The sequence below is a fragment of the Cheilinus undulatus genome, linkage group 18, assembly GCF_018320785.1.
Source record: "Cheilinus undulatus linkage group 18, ASM1832078v1, whole genome shotgun sequence".
NCBI lineage: Eukaryota > Metazoa > Chordata > Actinopteri > Labriformes > Labridae > Cheilinus > Cheilinus undulatus.
The window spans coordinates 36845861-36866216 of NC_054882.1; the positions used below are offsets into that span (position 1 = coordinate 36845861).

At 39.5% G+C, this 20356-nt stretch overlaps 1 protein-coding gene across 10 annotated transcripts in view; it reads left to right on the plus strand.

The window, feature by feature from the left end:
• Positions 1 to 20356, plus strand: part of kiaa1109 (KIAA1109 ortholog) — a 95714-nt gene that overhangs the window by 29998 nt on the left and 45360 nt on the right. For 7 of the 10 annotated variants that reach the window (XM_041812476.1, XM_041812481.1, XM_041812483.1 and 4 more), the window contains exons 26-46: positions 701 to 951; positions 1193 to 1433; positions 1643 to 2134; positions 4735 to 5005; positions 5216 to 5353; positions 5494 to 5564; positions 5677 to 5850; positions 7990 to 8110; positions 8352 to 8501; positions 8986 to 9113; positions 10347 to 10549; positions 11421 to 11621; positions 11743 to 11954; positions 12927 to 13078; positions 14871 to 15021; positions 15207 to 15359; positions 15562 to 15802; positions 15949 to 16097; positions 16539 to 16767; positions 18303 to 18464; positions 18617 to 18682. In XM_041812476.1, coding sequence (XP_041668410.1) covers positions 701 to 951; positions 1193 to 1433; positions 1643 to 2134; positions 4735 to 5005; positions 5216 to 5353; positions 5494 to 5564; positions 5677 to 5850; positions 7990 to 8110; positions 8352 to 8501; positions 8986 to 9113; positions 10347 to 10549; positions 11421 to 11621; positions 11743 to 11954; positions 12927 to 13078; positions 14871 to 15021; positions 15207 to 15359; positions 15562 to 15802; positions 15949 to 16097; positions 16539 to 16767; positions 18303 to 18464; positions 18617 to 18682 — 3956 coding nt within the window. The remainder of the gene's footprint in view (positions 1 to 700; positions 952 to 1192; positions 1434 to 1642; positions 2135 to 4734; positions 5006 to 5215; positions 5354 to 5493; positions 5565 to 5676; positions 5851 to 7989; positions 8111 to 8351; positions 8502 to 8985; positions 9114 to 10346; positions 10550 to 11420; positions 11622 to 11742; positions 11955 to 12926; positions 13079 to 14870; positions 15022 to 15206; positions 15360 to 15561; positions 15803 to 15948; positions 16098 to 16538; positions 16768 to 18302; positions 18465 to 18616; positions 18683 to 20356) is intronic. The other 3 variants (XM_041812479.1, XM_041812485.1, XM_041812477.1) reach the window with 2 other exon arrangements.

Below are 20356 nucleotides of genomic sequence, written 5' to 3' on the forward strand. Positions count from 1 at the left end.
AGACATGATGTCTTATGTTCTTTCCTTTTCTTCTAAGTTCTGTTACAGTGCATATAAAGAAACGTTTACCAAGTCAAGCGTACCTTTTTGTTGAAAAATCTGATTTGCCAAGTTTTAGCCCACAGTTAGATGACTTATGAATTTTTTTTTTTTTTTTAAATGTACTGCATGTGACTTATGAGATAAAGAATAAGCATTAATGTGTCAGGAACTGTATCATAATTCAAACATCTTTATTGGATTATTATGCAGACTAAGACAGTGGTTCTCAACCTGGGGGTCGGGACCCCCTTGGAGCTCGTGAGACATTTAGAGGAGGTCGCCACATGCCTCAAAAAATTATGAATATTTTTAAACTGTTTTTTTCCCAGCCAATTTTGCTACTATTATTTGCCACTTCTGCATAATTTAAACCTATTTTTGCCTCTTTTTTTGACCTTTTTTTGCCACTTTACACCAGTTTTGCTAAGCTTTAGCCCATTTTAATCACTTTTGCCAATTTGAATATATTTTTGCCACACTAAATCCATTTTTATCAATTTGAAATCCTTTCCACCACTTTTTCTGCCTGTTTTTGCCACTTCTAAACCAATTCTTGCCTCTTTTCACCTATTGCTGCCGCTGATGACCCATTATTGCCATTATTATTGTTCTGCTGCCATTAGTTTTATCATCTTTCATGGTATCATTTATTCCTTAGGCTCTGGTTCCTGTGGCCAGAAGAAGCAGGCATTCGTAACAAGCGCAGTAGGAATCGCTGTGGCTGTCTTGGAGGCTGCAGGTTCTTTGGAGGAACTAACATGGGTCTCGACTTCTTCAAACTTGAGGAGCTCACCCCTTCATCCTCGTCTGCCTTTTCTTCTTCGAGCACAGAGTCAGATATGTCTTATGGCCAATCTTTGCTACACCCTGGAGAGTGGATTATTACCAAGGAAACACCTAAAGTTGACGGTACAGATCAGTAGATAGTAAATATACTGTAAATGTCCACATTTCAGGGTTTCTTGGAAATGTTTAAATCAACAGTTAAGAAAAGCAATGAGTGTAAATACCAGAACCTGTTGCTGTTAAGCCATATTAGGAGTTTTCAGTTTATCTTATTGTTGATTTCCTTCTGTTATGTTGTAAATTATTAAGCTGTTGCTGTTTTCTTGTCTGGCTCCTAATAATCTGTAAATAACTGCTTTCTTAGGGAGAGTTGTTGGGCTAAAGACTGACACACATTCGCCATGCCTGCCACCTGAGCTCCCTGAGAGGCGTGTTCAGCAACACCTCAGTCTCCAGGTCCCCCAGCGCTCCCACAGCTCTGCCTCCTCTTCTGAAGAAAATAGTTCCTCTAGTGCTGCATTACCACTTCTGGCTGGAGAAAGGGACTCTCCCTCACCAAGCACAGAGGAACGCTTGTTTCCGATGAATGGAAGAAGCCCTGCTGAGTAGGTTATATTTAAGATAATGCTTTAAATGTTGTCAAGTTTCTTCTTATTCTTTATATAAAACCCTTTTCATGTCAATGTGAGCACATAAATAGGTGCTGCCAAAGCATGCAGTAACTGCTGGAATGCAGCAAAACCAGGACAACACTGATAACACTGTGATTTTTTTTTTTTTTTCCAAATGTTAATTTTGGTTCTTTGGATTGCAGCACCCTAGGGGAAGTTCCAGAGGTCTCCCCAGTATCACCCAACAGCTCCCAGGATCGCTCTTCAGTGCGCTCCCCACTCTGCTCCCCCCTTAAGCGCCAGTCCTCTGTACACTCAGGTCGACTTGGCAGTACCAAAAGTCTGTCAGCTGCAGTCTTCACCGACAAGCCTCCTCCAGTTTTGTCCGGCGGTGTCCAGTTTAGCAGTGAAGTCTCCCGAAGTGATGAGAATGTCCTGGATTCACCACGTCAGCGTAGAAGCTACGGCTCTTTTCCCTTCACACCTTCTGCAGACTCTAACACCTTCCACCAATACCGCTCTGCTGACTCCAGCATGTCCGTGGCTGACAGCGAGGCCTACTTCTCTGCAGCTGAGGACTTTGAGCCAATAAGTAGTGCTGACGAGGGTCCTGGAACATACCCAGGTCGCAAGAAGAAGAGGAGGCAACAGATGCAGCAGCCTCAGCAGCCCCCATATCACATGGAGAACTACAGGTCAGCTTTTGATGTAAATGCTCTTACAGGTCTCATAAAAATTCTCAAAGTGAAAGGGTGTCAAACTTTGAGCAGAGACTGGATGGTTGGTCAGATTGAGTACAAGGTTAAGCATAGGATTAAGGTGACGGCAGAGTCAGACAGACAGAGAGGGAGCTCAGAGTAACATCAAAGACTCTTTTTCTCATCTCTACCATCAGATGAATAAATGAACTGCTAGCAAGTTCTGACCTTGCAAGACTGCTTGCAGTGTTATCCTTTTAAGTAATGTCAAAGGGGCTGTTTTGAAGTGTTTCTGATGGATAAGATATGCATGTGCATCTTAATAGATTAGAATGTCATCAAAAAATGTATTTATTTCAGTAATTCAATTCAAAAAGTGAACTCATATATAGATTCATGGCACATAGACTGTTATATTTTTAGTGTCTATTTCTTTAAATGTTGGTGGTTATGGCGTACAGCTAATGAAAACCCAAAATTCAGTATCTTAGAAAATTAGAATAGTACTTTGAACCAATAAAAAAAGGATTTTTAACATAGAAATGTTGGACTACTGAAAAGTATGAGCATGTACAGCACTCTATACTTGGTCAGGGTTCCTTTTGCATGAATGACTGCAGTAATGTGGCATGGCATGGAGGCCGTTAATGGTTTCTTCCTCCACACCCTGGGACCTTGATTTCCAATGAAATTCAAAATTTACTTTCAACTGACAACAGAACTTTGGACCACTGAGAAACAGTCCAGTCCTTTTTGTCCTTAGCCCGGTTGAGACATCTTTGACGTTGTCTCTGGTTTTAGATTGGCTCGACACAAGGAATGTGACAGTTGTTGTCCATGTTCTGATCCGTCTGTGTATGGTGGCTCTGGATACACTGACACCAGCAGCAGTCCACTCCTTGTGTAGCTCCCCTAAATTCTTGAATGGGCTTTGTTTAACAATCCTCTGAAGGCTGTGGTTATCCCTATTGCTTGTAGAGGTGGGAATCTTTAAGCACCTAACAATTCGATTCTTAATCCATTATTGATGCATTTTGATGCATCTTACATTTTGATTTTTTCTTACATTTCTGTTGTTCTCACCTTGTCAAACATTATAACATTACATTTTCGTTAAGAAAAAAGAGATTAATACAATTTCCACTATCCTCTAATGGAAGATGTGTGTAAACTAAAAATTTACAATTGCACAGAACCAAAGGTAGCAGCATTCTTTCCTTGTACCATTTTTGAAATTACAAACATAAAAATGTTGTTTTTCACAGATGAACAACTGGTTATCTAAATCTTGCTATTATGTCCTGCATATCAGAGTTCCACCTTCCTGCTATTCCACAGTATTAAATATTTGAATAATCAGTTATTATCAATTAGCGATTATTGTACCTTTATAAATGAATTCAGAATCTTCCACTTCCACATCACGATGCATCTAAGAATTGAATTTTATCTCCCACCTCTAATTGCTTGTGCACCTTTTTATGACATTTCTTCCTTCAATTCAACTTTCTATTAATGTGTTTGGATACAGTCCTCTGTGAACAGCTAGCTTCTTTAGCAGTGACCTTTGGTGTCTTGTGCGGGGTGTCTGTGATCGTCTTCTGGACATCTGTCAAATCAGCAGTCTTCCCTATGATTGTGTAGGCTACTGATCCACGCTAAGAGAACATTTAAAGGCTCAGGAAACCTTTGCAAGGGTTTTGGGTTAATTAGCTGATTAGAGTGTGACACAATGAGTCTCCAATATTGATATTTTTCACAATATTCTAATTTTCTGAGATACTGAATTTTGGGTTTTCATTATATGTAAGCCATAATCATAAAACTTAAAAGAAATGAATTGATTTTTTTGAATTGAATTACTGAAATGAATCAACTTTTTGATCATATTCTAATTTATTGAGATGCACCTTTATGTTTGGTTCTCAAAATTCCTCGCACTTATCACAAACCTAACTTCTTTTTAACAGAATGATTAAATTAATGTTTTATTGTAGCTGGAGGTAAAAACAAAAATAGTTCATTATTTTTCTAATAGCAAGCTCTTAACAGTTAGATAGGAAATCTTTGAGGATTGGAATACAAAAAATGCAGTAATTACTTATCATGGATCTTAATAACAACTTTGATTGTAAAACAGCAGATTGCAATTTTACATAAGCAGTGTTGGGACATTCAATGTTTAATACCAAATGTTCGAATTCATCGTGCCGAGCAGCTTTCTCAAAAGAAACCTCACAGTTGCTTTTTTTAAACATTAATTTGATCATGATCGTGAATGTGATCTTGGAAAGGGTGTAGCATATTAGATGTTTGTTCCATAGGGAGCAATTTACTGCCATGATTAATGTGAGACCACTGATTGTGGGATGCTTTTGATTGATGCAGCCTCCACACAAACAGGTGTATGATAAAAGGTTCCAGAATGACAGACCTGTGGAATCCTAACAATTAAACCTAAAACTATACACAGTCAAGAATTACAATGTATTCTGTCAAGCCCCGTTTTTATGTTGACTAATCTTCGTCAATTACTGTTTTAATTTACCTTCATATATTTAATTCCTGTATTTGTGTTGTACTTTGACCCCTCTCAGTCGGAGCTCCATCTACCACAGTGTTGAAGGTCCCCTTACCTATCTGCTCAATGGAGAGCTGATCACTGAGCCACGTCCTCTGCCCCTGCCCCCGATGCTGCCTCCTCTACCACCCCATCCCCTGCCTAGCCACACATCTCAAGCTTCCTTTGTCTCTGCCCTTGCTGAGGAGGAGAGCTCAGTGGAAGCGGAGAAGACTGCTGAACCAGGGCCTGTGACCCGCCAGCCTCATGTCATGGCGTGCTACCAGAATTATCTAGCCCATTACCAGGCAATGTCTTGCACATTATTACTTGTAAAATCCATGGTACTCCATTGAACAGAACAAATACATTACATATACTATGTGTTCATTTGTGTGGTTATATATTTATTCGTTTTTTTGCTGCTTAAAATTAGATTTGATATTGCCTTTTTAATATGTTTTACTATGTAGACCCAGTTTTATCCAATCAGACATTTTTCTCTCGACCATTTTTAGGTCTCAAATTGGTCCGTCAAGCAGCCCACCAATAAGAGAACCTCAAAGTCCTCACTCCATCGCCCCCTAGATTTGGACACACCCACCAGCGAAGAGAGCTCCACATCCTTTGACCAGCTTTCTGTTCCCAGCTTTAAGGTCTTTGATTAATAACTTTTTTCTGCACTATGCAGGGTTTTGACACCTTAAGCATCTGATACTGTAATTCAACATTTAATGTGGTTTAATGGTACATGTCCTTTTATAATGTAGTTCACCAGTTTTCTCTTAACATTCAGGTGATAAAGCAGGGTCTCTCTGCTAGCTCTCTATTGGACAGAGGAGTTCAGTTCATGGGAGAAAACAATAGGTAATGTACAGACCAAATTTTGTGTAAGAGTCATTTCATGTGGCAGTCCATCCTTTGTAGCCATTATTCATTTGAACACACAATTAGATATTTTCTCGTTGTTCTTCTGCAGTACACCATATACTCCACTGGACAAGAGAGCCATGGAGAACACGGATGAGGATACAACAACGGATGACTGGACTCTGGAGCAGCCTTTAGCTCAGACCAGGACAACTGCCATCGTTGAAGTGAAGGGGGCCATCAATGTGGTGCTGACGCCCCTCGTGGCTGAATCCCTGGACAGGTAGGAACCATCTTTACAGAACCATTTGTTGTTTTAGCTATAAGTAGGTCCTGATGGAGTTATTGAGATAAAATTATTAAGTTAAAGTTATTAAAAGCTATTTAGATTCAAATTAAAGTTATATGGATACAAATTAGCCTGATAAGTTATTTAGATTAAAGTAAATTATATATTTATGTCATGCTGTTGTATCAACTAAGTCATCCATCCTTTTTCTTTACTGCGGGGGCGGGCTGGAGCCTTTCTCGGCTGTCATTGGGTGAGAGGCGGGGTACACCCTGGACTGGTCGCCAGCCAATCGCAGGCCTGATATATAGAGACAGACAACCAGGCATGCTCACATTAACATATACGGCCAAATTTAGAGTCACCAGTTAACCTAATGAGCATGTTTTTGGTGGTGGGATGAAGCCGGAGTACCTGGAGAGAACCCACACATGCACAGGGAGAACTTGAAAACTCTGCACAGAAAGGCCCTGACTGAGAAGCGAACCAGGGACCTTGTTGCTGTGAGGCAACAGTGCTAGTTGCCTAGCACTAACACCTGCACTGCTGTGCAGCCCCACTAAGTTGCCCTTTCAACCCAATATTCAATTCCCTGTTGACCAGGTTGTTGATCAGCTTTCCCATAGCATGCATTCTCAGTGGCAAGTTATTTTTAGCCTGTCACTAAAACTTACATGATTCAACCTTTAAGGGGACATATTATGCAAAAGTCACTTTTTCAGGCTTTTCTAACAAATATATGTGCCGTTGGCCTGTCCACAATCCCCTCAAGAATCAGAACACCCCCCCCCCCCACGCTCCACTTTTCAGAATATGTGTGCTGAAACAAGCAGTTCTAAGGTTTCCCCCCCATGATGTCATGTGGGGAGTTAGCACCGCCCCCAGGTTCAGTTGGTCCTCCCTTCTTGGAAGAAAGATCCGCCCTCGTTTCCTGATCTTCCTCTCAACTACCAGCTGAGATGCTGGTCCTTAACTTTGCTTAAAAGTCTGTTAAATAACATTGTAACATCAGGAGTGCCATATCATAGACTGTAGAAAGAATTGGACAAACCCCGTGTGACGTCAGCCGTCTGCTCACAATAGGTGGACTCAAACAGCTCTTGAAGCCAATCCGCGGAGGCTTCCATATTGAAATCGCGGTCTCAACTGAACTTTGGATCAACCTAATGGCCTGCCCACTAAGTGGGACTTCCTGTCAGCTAGCTAGCTAGCATTCTGGTTGACGGAAGCATAGCTTCTGCCTGTCGAGCTATCTGTCCATCAAATCAGCGTGAAGTGAGGTTTGTCCTAAATATAATCCAAACGATCATGGTACAAAAAAAATTCTCCCCCCTGTACAGTGAGAGCACAATAAGACACTAGCTAATGAGACACGTTTGTCTTTTGAACCAGGCTGTAAACCAGTTTATTTGTAGTGTAAAAACTGGCTGTTTAACAGGTGTCCAGACGGGACTTCCAGTGCTGCAGCAGCCAGCCTCAAGTGGACACTTGCGGTATTGAAATTTTTTGCACTTCCGCATTGGCTTCATTTTTCAGGAACAGAGGTTGCCGCTTGTGCCACATCCATTTCCTGAGAGGGGTGTGGTCAGGGGCAGAGTCAGACAGCTCAGTAACATTTAAAGCCACAGACACAGAAACAACTTGTTCTGAGCAGGGCTTAAACAGAGGGGTTTTTAGACATACAAAAATCCAGTACTGGAGTTTTTTTTCTGCAGCAGACTTCACAGGCATGTTTTGGGGACCTCTGAGACCAATATAAACTTGTCTTAAAGGTGTAAAATATGTCCCCTTTTTTCCCTCTTCAAATTGCATCTTGGATTTAAAATTGTACCAATATTGCCTCAGAGTTTGCTCTCTGTTTTGGGTGTCAGTGAGTATGAATCCTCAGTTCGATAGTGAGTCTGATAGCACTTAATTACAACAGTCTTTCGAGCACTTTGCTAATGGTCTGTCAAATGTGGAAATGGCTTCACTGTAACTAAAAGTTTAAGAAGTTTTAAGACTGAAAGTGGAGACATTGTAAACTTCATTACACTAAGTAAATGGGTGTGCTGAGTCTGTGTATTTTAAAATACAGCCAAACATCACAGACATAACGCCGTTTTTTGCTCTTTACTTGTTTAATCTCTTTAGGTATATTGAATCCACGGTCCATTTTGTCGGTATCCGTCATCCTGCAGCAATTCTGGATGACCTGCATGGGAAAGTCCTCAATGAAGCCTATCAAATCAGCAAGTCCACTGTCACTGAGTCTGTAAGTTCAACAAATCTTGGTACAGAACTATAACTGCCTATTAGTTGAAGTTTTAACAATCATGTTAGAAGTTTTAAATGACATTGGCTTTAGTTATCTATTTGATTAACATTAGTTGATTGTTATTTAAGTGTCAAAAAAGTGTTGATTTTCTTAAGTTTATTTATTAGACTTCCAATTAAAAAGTGACTGTGTGGCCTAATGACTGACATCTCTCTCTTTTGGATCTGGATATACACAGAGCCAAACAGGAAAGCAGGAGCACAAGCTGTCCAAGACAGAGGGCACAACCCCTGGATCCCTGAACATCTCACATGGCCAGACAGACCTGTCTATCAAACCAGATAATGTGAAAATCAAGGGCCTCCAGGCCAACGTCTCCATCCCCAAGGCAAGACCCATGACCTCTAATAACGAGACCATTAGAGTTACTCTGGTCTGGCTGAGAAAGGTTCAATAACAGGCACAGAATCATGAGCAATGCTGTGGATCAATTTACATTTAGACACTTTTTTTAGCCTAATATTGCATAGCACAATGAAGGTGTTTTAACTTGTAAAGCTGCACATAGCCCCAGCTTTCTGAACCATTCATTTGTTTCTATTATTACAGTGAATTTTAATAAGAGCCCCTGCACACCAAAACTTTATAGTTTATGGTGTAATAGTGAATCAATCTAACAGTCTTCTGTCCTATCTGCACAAGACTAGAATTACCTAGAGACCTCTGGAAATTTGTAATAATTGCACAGGATGTCTGTGTTTCCCTAGGGAACCCGTTAATACCAATTTTTTAATGTATAAGTAGTTCATTCAAGGGGCCCATTGTCTTCTCTCCAAGCAAAAGTGGTTATGCCTTGTCCTATTTTTCTGCAGGTGAATCTTTGCCTCCTGCAGGCCTCTGTAGAGGAGGGGTCACCATCTTGCTCCAGTAAGTGTGTCACACATGTGTCTCTTGTGGCACTGTGCTTTGACAGGATCGCTACCCAGTTTAGAATGAACAGGTATGGCCTCAAATACTCCTTTTGTTGTTGTGTATGTGTGCCTAAAATGACCAGTATTTTTTAAGTAACTTTGCCATGTGCAAATATCTTTGCTGTACATAGAATGCCTGCTGATACTTAAATTTTTGTCCTGTTGTGTAGATGCACAGCATGTATTCTTTTGAAGGGTTTCTATCACAAATTGCACATATCTGTGAAGGTTTTAGCCACGGTCATGGTGATTGAAGTTGCCTTTTGGTTAAAACTTTGAGACCCAAGTTTATAAGATTGGTTTTCTTTGCACACAAAAATAATTTGGTTCTATTTTAATGTTCTATTCATAAATCATCAGTTTTTGTTTTTTGCAAAGTGCAGATGAAAATTAAAAACAAAAATTGAATAATTAAATATTATTTTTTTAATCTAAAATGTATTCACCAATAAGTGCATACAAACATGCACAACAAAGGTGATTTACAAAATTATATACATCTAACAAACATTTAAAAAGACACTACAGTTTGACAGAGGAAAAAAGAAATTGAACAGGGGAAAAATGAGGAGAGAAAACAAACAAATAAATAATAATAATATAAGTAACAAAATAAAGAGATAAGAGCTGAAAGACAAAAGAACTGGACAAACAAGATGACACAGTGTAGCAACAAAATGGTCTTGAAATGAAACAGAGTGGCAAATAAGCACATATTTTCAAAAAAATGAAAAAGCACTGCTGTTATTTCCTTTTAATTTTCAAATTAGACTTTTAATTTCAATAATGAGAGCAAAATAATAGAGAATTTTCTAAAAATTAAAAATGTCTGTTTCTATTTCATTCGAATAATGCCAATGTAATTTTGCAAATTGAATATGAAAATTAACTTACAAAAACAGTAACTAAATATTTTTTTCATTTTTGAGTCAAAAATGCACACATTGTGAAACATGAAAAAGCATTTCTAATAATGCATTTACTATTTGAGTTATGAGCGTTATTTAGTGTATCCTTTTCTGAAAATTAAAAATAAATTGTCCCTTTCTTTTTCAGTTGAATTATGGAAATTGCATGCCTGAAGATGAAAATTAAATGAAAATTGAACTGAATTTTAATTTTATTTGAGTCAAAAAATGCATCATTTTTTGGGAAAATTAAAATGCATTTCTGTTATGTGTTTTAATTTTTAAATTAGACTTTTCATTTTAATTTTGAACCTCATGACAGCTGCTCAATCATTTACCTTTTGCTTCTGTAAGGGGTATTGTAGAGGAGACACCAAACACCACAGAACATGGGAGACCTTCAGTCATGTTGGAGAAGTACGCCTCAGCCACCAAGATGCAGCCTCAGTCATCTGGCTCATTGCGCTCCAATGCTGGCATCGAGAAAGGCAAAGAAATTGCTGCTAGGCTTAATATCCACCGTATCCACAGCCAGCTGCGCGGCCTCGACTCTACAGGTTAGTCTTGGGTGTGATGATATTGTTTAACCCTTTTTTTTTTAAATGGCTCCCTTAACTTTTACTTGTTTATATAGACAAATCCTACGGCTGATTTATGGGCATTTTGGTGGCCATAACAGCGGTGATAGACTGCTGTGTCTACTGCCACCTGCTGCCAGTTACAGCAGAGAACAGGGATGTTTGGATTAAAACACACATAGAACCACAAGCGTACCATAATCAGTTGATTTTGACTTCAGATTTATTCTGGGCCTGAGTATCAAGGATGTGAGGTCCCTATTGAAATCTTAAGGATTCTTTCCATCTCCATATTTCCTAAACATGCTTAATAACTTACCAAACTTGGCAGGCAGATGCCTGGTGAAAATTTGTGGGTCTCTAATAGAGGGGGAGAAAATTCACCTCACAGCAACCCACCTCCCCAAACCGCTTTCAAACTGGCAGCCTCAGGATTAAGTTTTACCAATAAATAGGACATTTTGTAGGCATATCTTGCATCCTGAGACCCTTAAAAAAGCCAGTTTTAGTCCTACTAAATTCCCAACAGGAAGTCAGCCATTTTGGAAAAAATAGCTCGATTTTGTGGGTTTTTGAACATGTGTGAACATGTTTGATGTGTACCAATCATCATTTGGTACACATATTAAGCATACCAGGGGGACATACAAAAAAGCAATGAGTCTTTACCTGGTCAACAGGATGAAAACCAGGCAAAAGAATGAAAGCCCCCAGACTTCTTGTGCATTTTGTACAACATGTCATTGTGTTGAATGATCTTCTTCTGGATCTTTCTGTTTTATTTTTATGTATCACGGAGTGTGTTTCTTTCTGATTTTAATCAATTTCATTGTTTATTCTTCTTTTATAGACATTGGTACATGTGCTATCACAGCAATACCATTTGAGAAATCTAAAGTGCTGTTTGGCCTGGAGGATATGGAAGAGTTTTCACTGGTGGATGAAACTGATGCTCAAGCCACAGCAGGGGATCTTGGCCGTTCCACTTCATCTCTTGAGAAATGGGGTTGGATCATGTTTGAATGTGGCATAGAAAACCTCACGGTCAAAGGTAGAGCATCCCAAAGTCAAAGGAGTTGTGACTGCCATTGAGGAAAATGGAGAAAAAATCCTAATATGGCTGTAAAGAGTATTTTTACAGATATTTAAATGAACTATATTTTGTGCTGCAGGGGGGCGTCAGTCAGGAGCCATTCTTTACAATGCATTTGGTGTGATGGGGCGCTCAGACACTGGTGGTAGGACAGGAATGTCTAAGTCAAATGGTTCTACAGGCTCACAGACCGGCAGTGGGTACAGCACTGATGTCTCTGATGACAACCTACCAAATGATACCATCAGCCCTACCTCCGATGTCAATGACCACTCGGACTCTGATGACCAGGTGAGAAATGATTCCTTTGCCAAATAAACTCTCCTTAAGGTTATCGTATTTTACATATTCAGAATATGCTGTAGAAACCTTAATGTTTTATATTCAAGGGCACTTAGTATCAGAATTATCATAGTATCAGAGCTTGTCACAGAATTTGAACTCTTCATTTGTTTCTTTCTCTTTCATTTTATCTGCACATTGCTTTATGTGTTCAGATGTTACTTAAGACAAGCCTTTTCATCTCTCTGCTGAGAAAGTTCAAAAGCATTATCAATCTTACCTGAGATTGTGGATTATCTGTTACTTTATTTTCTACAGCTGCATCTTAATATTGACAACATACAAAATTCACTACTTTTTTCAAGTCTAAGGGCCCAATCTAAGTTGGACCCTTGCCCATTTAAGGTTAGTTTGAAGTTTGAAGTTTTAGATTTCATTATTGTATCATACATAATTTACTTGCCAAGCCCACATGGGCTTACTTGGAACCATAAATTAAAAATTGTCCATAATCAGAGTTCATAGATTCATGTAACATAAGAAAAATGATGAAAAAATGTAAGAAAATATCAGGCCACCACAATATTTCAGGTTTTTGATAAGCTTTTTCTTTGAACAGCAACAACTCTCAGGTAAGTTGTACAGCACAAAAGTAACTCCACTTCATCCAAATCACACAAACAGCAAAGCATGTTTTCTCTTAGATTTTTTAACCAATCTCAATGACCAGAAGAAGATTTTCTTAACCTTGCAATCAAGGATTTACATATAATACAGGTGTTGAAATTCTGTTCAATCCCCACATCTTTATTTTTTATGAAGGTAACATTTCAGCACTGATCATTCTAGTAGATATACATTAAAAACTGAGTATAGCTTTTTAACATGCAGAGTTCTGCATTTTGCCACACATGAATACTTCCGTGTGTTTATCATGTGTTTTAGTTTCAGCCACATGTGAAACCATGTTTTGCTCTGTAGGATGAAGGGGTGGAATCAGACGACCTGAAGAAAGACCTCCCCCTCATGCCCCCTCCCCCTGACTCCAGTAGCATGAAGTTGACCATTAGAGAGATCTGGTTCAGTTTTGCTGCTCCAACTAATGTGCGTTCGCCTTCACAGGCCATCTCAAGGTATGTTTATCACATCCTGTAAGGCCATTGAGACTCCCAAGGCCATGTAAATGTTTTCTCCTCATACACTATAAAGATTTTCCCAAAACTCCTGCAGTTGTGGCTCAGTAGTAGAGTAGGTCATCTCTCAACCAGAAAGTCAGGGGTTTATTCTTCAGCTCCTGTGGTTATGTGTTTTAAGTGTCCTTGGACAAGGCATTGAACTGAAAACTGCTCCTGCCCCTGTAAAGGTGGCATGCGAATGACTGTGTTTACATGGTCTTGAGTATCCTGTTTCTGAGTCATATCCTGGTTTTGATCATATTTTGGAAATTGTGTTTACATGTGCACAGAGAAACCTGGTTATTCATGTCCCAGTATACATGAGAAATACTAGTAGGTTTCTGATCACTGTATCATATGAGCACAGGCTTTTTAAATCTATAGCATAAATGGTGGCATTTTTTACATGTGAGAAAAAAGGACTACTGTGAGTTATTTTGGACTTAACACTATTAAATGTCAACATCATGTTGAAGATATGGTTCCAAGTCTTATGAATACAAGGCGATTATTAATATTTTCAGTCGCTACAAAAATTCAGCTGAGAACCCAAGAAAGAGCTCAGCAATCCCACAAGTAACTTAACTTTCTAAATAACGGACCCAGAAAGGCTTCAGAATAAAAGCATTATTTAAATTTGCTCGCTCAAGCTTTTAGTTTGAAAAGAACACCTAAAGAGGTATTGCATCTTCATTTCAGAGACCTGTTGTCAGACGCAGTGGGATGCTTAATGAGTGGCCCTTATCCAACTTCAGCTCACTCAGCCTTGACCTCTCCATAATTCGTAGCCTGAGCAGTTATTCTCTGCCTCCACAGTAAACCACACTCACAGATCATTACTGTCTGGATGTCAGACTGGTTGTCATTTACTCTATCTGGGCAGAAGCGGACCAGCTATCCCTCCGCTACACATCCCCAATATCTCAAAGTATCTGAAGTTAAATAAACAGTTAAATCAAAGTCATACCTGCACAGGTAGTCTGCAAATGTAAAAAAAAAAAAAAAAAAACTGGATAAGGTGTATATATGGCACAGTATTCCGTTTCCTTTTGGAGTTCTCTAGGTTGTCAAACCAGGACACTGGCATATCCTGTTTCTGGTAACATATACATGCACAAACAGAAACCGGGATACTCGTAAAACCTGACAGAAACTTGGATGCTCTTGTCCATGTAAACACAGTAAGTGTGTATGAATGGATCAGTTATTAGTGATGGACACATTACCTATCATCCTTTGCCATCAGTTTGTGAATGCGGTGTGAATGGGACCTGTGGTGTATAAAAGGTTCTAAGAACTCAAAAGATTCTGTTAGACAAGCACTATACAGATTTTAGACCCATTTACCAAGAACAAAATAAACAAAACCAAAACCATGGCAACCTGTGCAGCCTCCTTTTTGCATAGAAACAGGATATGTTAATGGATGATTTCAAAGTCTGACCAATTGTAGAAAAAAAATGGCCTTGTAGTAGTCTTTGGAAAATAGTTTTTAAATATGAATCATCTCTTGTGTGCCTATCGCAATGGTAGTCAAACCCTGTCAGCTTTACTGGTGATGCAGACCTATTACCCCCTTAGTCATAAAACTGATCAAACCTCAAGGTATATTCTGACTAAAGCTAAGCTCACTTAACCCAATAAATAAATCATGTTCCTGGGTTGTCTTTGGTAGAAAAAGACTACATTTTTTTTTCTTAATTCCCACTAATCTGTTTTCTTTGACTGAGGATATGACATTTGTTTACAGGCAGCTGAATCTGTTGAGCACAGCCACACCTGCCATTGGAGCCTGGTTGGTTCCCATTGACCAACTCAAATCTTCTCTGAGGAAACTGGAGATGGAGGGCACACTCCGAGTGTGTGCTGTGATGGGTTGCATCATGACAGAAGCTCTAGAAGTAAGCAGTGCATTTGTGGCACATATTACATGTACAATATACTATGATTTCTTTAAGAAATCAAGATTTAACCAAAGCATTTTTGTCAGACTCTAAAATTTTAAGAATTCATTAGCATACAATAACTTTATTTGACTTCCTGAGCTTTAGTTGGACATTTTCCTTTGTTTTATCACCCATAACAGAAAAAGAGCATCCACATCCCCATCCGAAGCAAGTACAACCGAGTGACTAAACGAGCTCGGTACCTGCATGAGAATCCCTCCTGTATGCTTTGTAACATCCTTCATCGCTATCTGCAGCAGGCTGACTACTCTGTCATTGAGGAGGCTACCATGGTCAGTGTGAAGCCTCTGAGGCAATTCTTTTTTATCATATCTATTTGTTGGGAGTCCACTGAATTTTACTCGTACTGTAAAATGGTTGCTGAAGTTTATGATGTATGATTTTAAGTGGTCCTCTCGACTCTACTGTACTACTTCAATTTGTTTATCACCCACGGCTTTTATCCAGAACTGCCCTTTCTCCTTTTCATCCCAGAATGACGGGGTTCCAGCACTCGTGACTCTAAAAAAGGGTCTTGTTGCTTTGGCTCGACAATGGATGAAATTCATTGTTGTTACCCAGGGCTTCAAAGCTATAGGTCTTATGAGGCCAAATCAGCTCACTAAACCAAAGGAGCCTCAGCAGAGTTTGGGCGAAACTATCTTGGGCTTGGACAATGGTGCTGCGCTGCAGAGTGACACCAGTGCGGATGGAGCTGAATTTGAATTTGACGCAGGTGGGAACTTATGTTTTTTAGTACACTTATGGCTTTCTGACTATACTTACTATATGTATTAAATGTTTAGTTTTTAAAATGGATTTTATTTTTGCAGTAGTCATATAGTTATTCGAGGAGTTTTATTTTATCTAATTCTTGTGAAGCCACAGTGAGTGAACACACCATGTTGCTGGAGGGAGCATGCGGCCGTCCCCCACCAAAAGAAGCAAACTCTGGTCCTGTAAGCGGCGTGGAGATAATGAGGAAACTGTCCAAGTCCCACACACACAATGAGTCTGCACTTAGAATAAAGGTACGACTTTAAGAGTTTTTGCATCTTTGTGTTACAGTTGTTCATTGTGAAGTTCACACAGCCCCTGGTATTTACCAGTGTCATACCCGCGAAGCATTATGTATGTGTTGAAAACTGAAAACTTATGAGAGGTCACAATAGAAGCAAATTCTTAAATTATAGCCATTGTTCTTCAGTCTTTTTGTTTTAATACTGCTGTAGAAATGCACAGGAGAGATCAGAGCTAAGAGGGCAGATGACATTTTATTTAACATGTGGCTGTTTATTTTACAGGGTCACTTGAGGTCATTACTTTAGAAACGCCTTAACTCCAGATGATATCCAAGATTGATCATAGTAGCCATCATTTTCTCTGCTCATCTTGAATAATACAAAGGTGTGTGCGGGTGTAAAATGTGAAAAAGATCAACTCTAAGTAGTCTTTGTAATTGTTATACACAGGGCTCCCATCCATACCAGTCTCTTAGCTACACCAGTGGTGACACAGCAGCTGACTCACCAGCCCATGTGAGCCGGGCAGGACTGCCAGCCAAAGACAGCCCCAGGAAAGAGAGCCTCCTGAGCAATCTAACGGGCAGCTTTCGCAGTCTGCACAACCTACTGGAGGGCATGCCCCAGAGGAATGAACCATCAGTCGCAGCTGCTAAGAGTAGCTCCCTCACTCGCACAGGTATTCTTGCCTTTGCTACTGTTAGGCTCTTCTGATACTAATAACAGTATATTGAGGCCTCCAGTAATAAAGGAACACAGTGTTTTTTAATGTTAATATTAAACATCTTTGATTTTTTTAAAGGTTCACCTCACTGCTCATTTGTATAAATCAGTGATACTCAACAGGTGGCTCCAGAGCCACATGTGTCTCTTCAGTGATGATTTGTGGCTCTTTTATGGCCTAATTTGAAATATTATTCCCCAGAAAACTAAAAATTATCCACTGCAAGTCACATTAATCAGTTTGTTTCCCACACTTGGCTTTAATTGTCAACCTTAATTTTTTGCCTGTATATTTTCATTTCCCTTATTTGCATTTTTTGCCACTTTTAATCAATTTCTACTGATTTAAGGCTACTTTTGTCACTTCTTTTTTGCCACTTTTTGCCCTTTTTGCCACTACTATCCAGGTTTTGCTCCATTGTCCTCAGTTTTTGACTCTTTTATCCTGCTTTTTGATATTTTTTCCACTTTTCACCCATTGAAGCTGCCTTTTGCCATTAAATGCCACTTTTTCCCCCAATTTTGCCACTCTTTGCTGCTGTTTGCCCATTCTCACACCTTTTGCTGCCTTCTGCCCATTTTAGTCAATTTTCACTCATTTTTCCCTTTTTTTTTTTTGAAACGATTTATTTTTGGGCCTTTTCATGCCTGTATTAGAGAGAGGACAGTGGATAGACTCAGAAACAGGGGAGAAAGTGGGAAGAGACATGCGGCAAAGGGCCATATTTGAACCCGGGCTGCCTGTGTGCATGGTGCGTGCTTTAACCACTCAACCATCTGCGCGCCCCCCACTCATTTTTTGTCATGTTTTTGCCACTTTTTTGACCATTTTTGCCACCTGCAACCTATTTTTGTGTCACTTCTCACCCAAATTTTGCTACTTTCTGCCCCTTTTGCCACTGTTTCTCCCCATTTATGTCACTTTTCACCCAGTTTTTGGCATTTTATGCCTACTTTTCCCCTTTTCACCCTTTTTTAGCTGCTTTTTGACGATTTTGCCCCCTTTAACTTATTTTTATTGCCACTCCAACCCATTCTCGCCACGTTTCACCACTTAGATTGTGGCTCTTGCAAAGGTATTTTTCAACAATTTGGCTCTTTGGTTGTTCCAGGGTTGAGTAACACAGGTGTAAATTATAAAAGACTTAATACTTGGAACTTCCTTGTAGCCCATTTTGAACAGATATATAGTCAGTCTGCCATGCGTTACTGACCTTTTTTGCAGATTAAGAAGTCTTTATGCCAACTTTCACCATCCCAAGGTTTAAATGGAACACATTTGGAGAATAAGCTTATAAATGCTTATGAATGCTGATAAATACCCAGTTAAAGTAGCATGCTTGTCTCCAGGAGAAGTTTTATTTTAAAAAAAAGAAAGAAAATGTTAACCTACTTGTGTCTATATGACCAAAGTAAAGGTTCTATGCAATTTTCAGTCACAGGTTTTGTCCATGATGCAGTGTGCTCTTATCTCTGTTTCCTGGGGTTTAGGAAACAGTTTAGGTACAGATATGCTGACTGAACACCCACTACTGTCTGAGCCCTCCTCTGTCAGCTTTTACAACTGGATGTCAAATGCTGTTGGCAACAGGACAGGAGCGGGAACCCAGGACTCCCCCGTTAACCGCTCCCAGCACAACAGTCTACAGACAGGTAGATCTATGGGCTTGGGGGGAAGGGGGGGCTTTTCACTTGTTAAATCATCACTCTATAATTGTGAAAAGTTTGTTAACCATTATCCTTGTACAACAGATTTAACAGCTTAGAATTTTTATTAAATGTCCATAATGTTGTTATTTAACTAGAACCGCTGGATTCTCCTGTCAACTGCTACCAGTATCATCCACTACCAACTGTTCACAGTCCAGAAGGTCAGGGATTGTGACTTAGTGTTGTGCTGAAGGTGTTAGTGAACTAGTTATTTTAGAGCTTTAAAGGATATCATGTATGTGATTCTCTCGTTAGGCTGCAGAGTTACAGATAATGAGGCTTATACTAGGTTGTAGAATGACAGAAGTGTTAATCCATTCAAAGGTAAATGTACAGTAGACTACATGCCATTCTAACAACTGGCATGTGAAATGAGTAACTTAAGGGCTTTCATTTTTGATAACACAAAAGTACTCTAAATATGTTACTTTTCTCAGTACGTTACACAGTAACACAACAAGTTACCTCTGTCTATTTGTAACACAGATTTTGTTTTCTCCCCTATAGCGATCTTGACGTGCATGGGGTAAATTAACTAACTGCAGAAAAGAAACGCTCGGAAAATTAATTAAGTAATAAAAGTAATAAAGTAATAAAAGAGAAGGTTAAGCAATCAAACAAACCTCCTCACGTGTTGTCTAGGAGTGTGTGTGGCTCAGTGTCCAGCTCTGCTCAGCATACTCCTCTCCTCTGCCACTCTAAATACACCCCTCCTCCACCCTGAGTGGTAACAGCACTTGGGTGTGCTGCAGCCACACAGGTAGAAGGGAGACAAGAGAGCCAGGGAGAGAGAGGGCATGCAGTGCTCTAGACCGCACGTAACAGCCAGTGTATCCTGCTGAAGAACCTGAAAATAGGGTTTTTATGTTTTTCTAATTTAGTTTATTTAGTTTATCAAGGGGCATTGTGCAATGGTGTTGATCTTTCACAGATAGCAAATGAAAAAGTAGTTGCACCAGATTAAGTGAGTCACTAATTCCTTCTGTAGTCCCGTATAGGACTGACGCAAGACATGCTTACAGTTGTGTTCAAAGTAATAGCAGTGAGTAAAGCCCAAAATCCTTATAATAGTATTTATTTCCATACACGCAATGCATTGCAAACATTGCACCTTCTATTTCAAATCAAAACAAGAAGAAAAGTGTATAAGGAATAAGAGGTTTTAAAACAAAAACAGTATCTGCATTTTACTTTACAATCTCAGACATTCACTTATCCTGACAGATGGATTTTTTTCACACATCCATCTGGTAAACCTCCCTTAGACAGCATTTGGGAACGGGCAGAGCCTTTGAAAAAAAAAAAAACTGGGTGACTGGGTGAACGTTCTGTATGTCACATTTTTACGGGCCAATCAGAGCAACAAAACACTGTTGTGGACGTAAATATTTGCTACAACAAGGTAAATATAGCCCTGTGTTTATCATTTTCCTTCTAGTTTGACCGATAACCGCTTGTGGTGCAAGGAAAAATAGAGAGAAAATAGAGAAGAAAGAGTCCTCAAACCTCAAAATTCTCTGTGCGTGAGATGTCCAGCATCTCTGAGATGCAGCCCTAACACTGGCTGCCAGTCTGAAACAGCACTTACTGTATAGGAACGGCGAGGAGCGATGCAGCACTGTGACATCACACCAGTGTGGACCAAAGCATGGTGGCCTCCTAGTGAATTTATAAACTCAAATTACTTTAAAATGCAGATTTCTAGTGAGTTTTTTAGTTCAATATGCATATGAGAGATACAAATATTTATCCAACAAGATGAATTTGTCTCATCAAGCAGGATTCCTTTTAAGAATTCTAAATGAATCCTGTTGATTGTTTTTAAAACTCCCAGT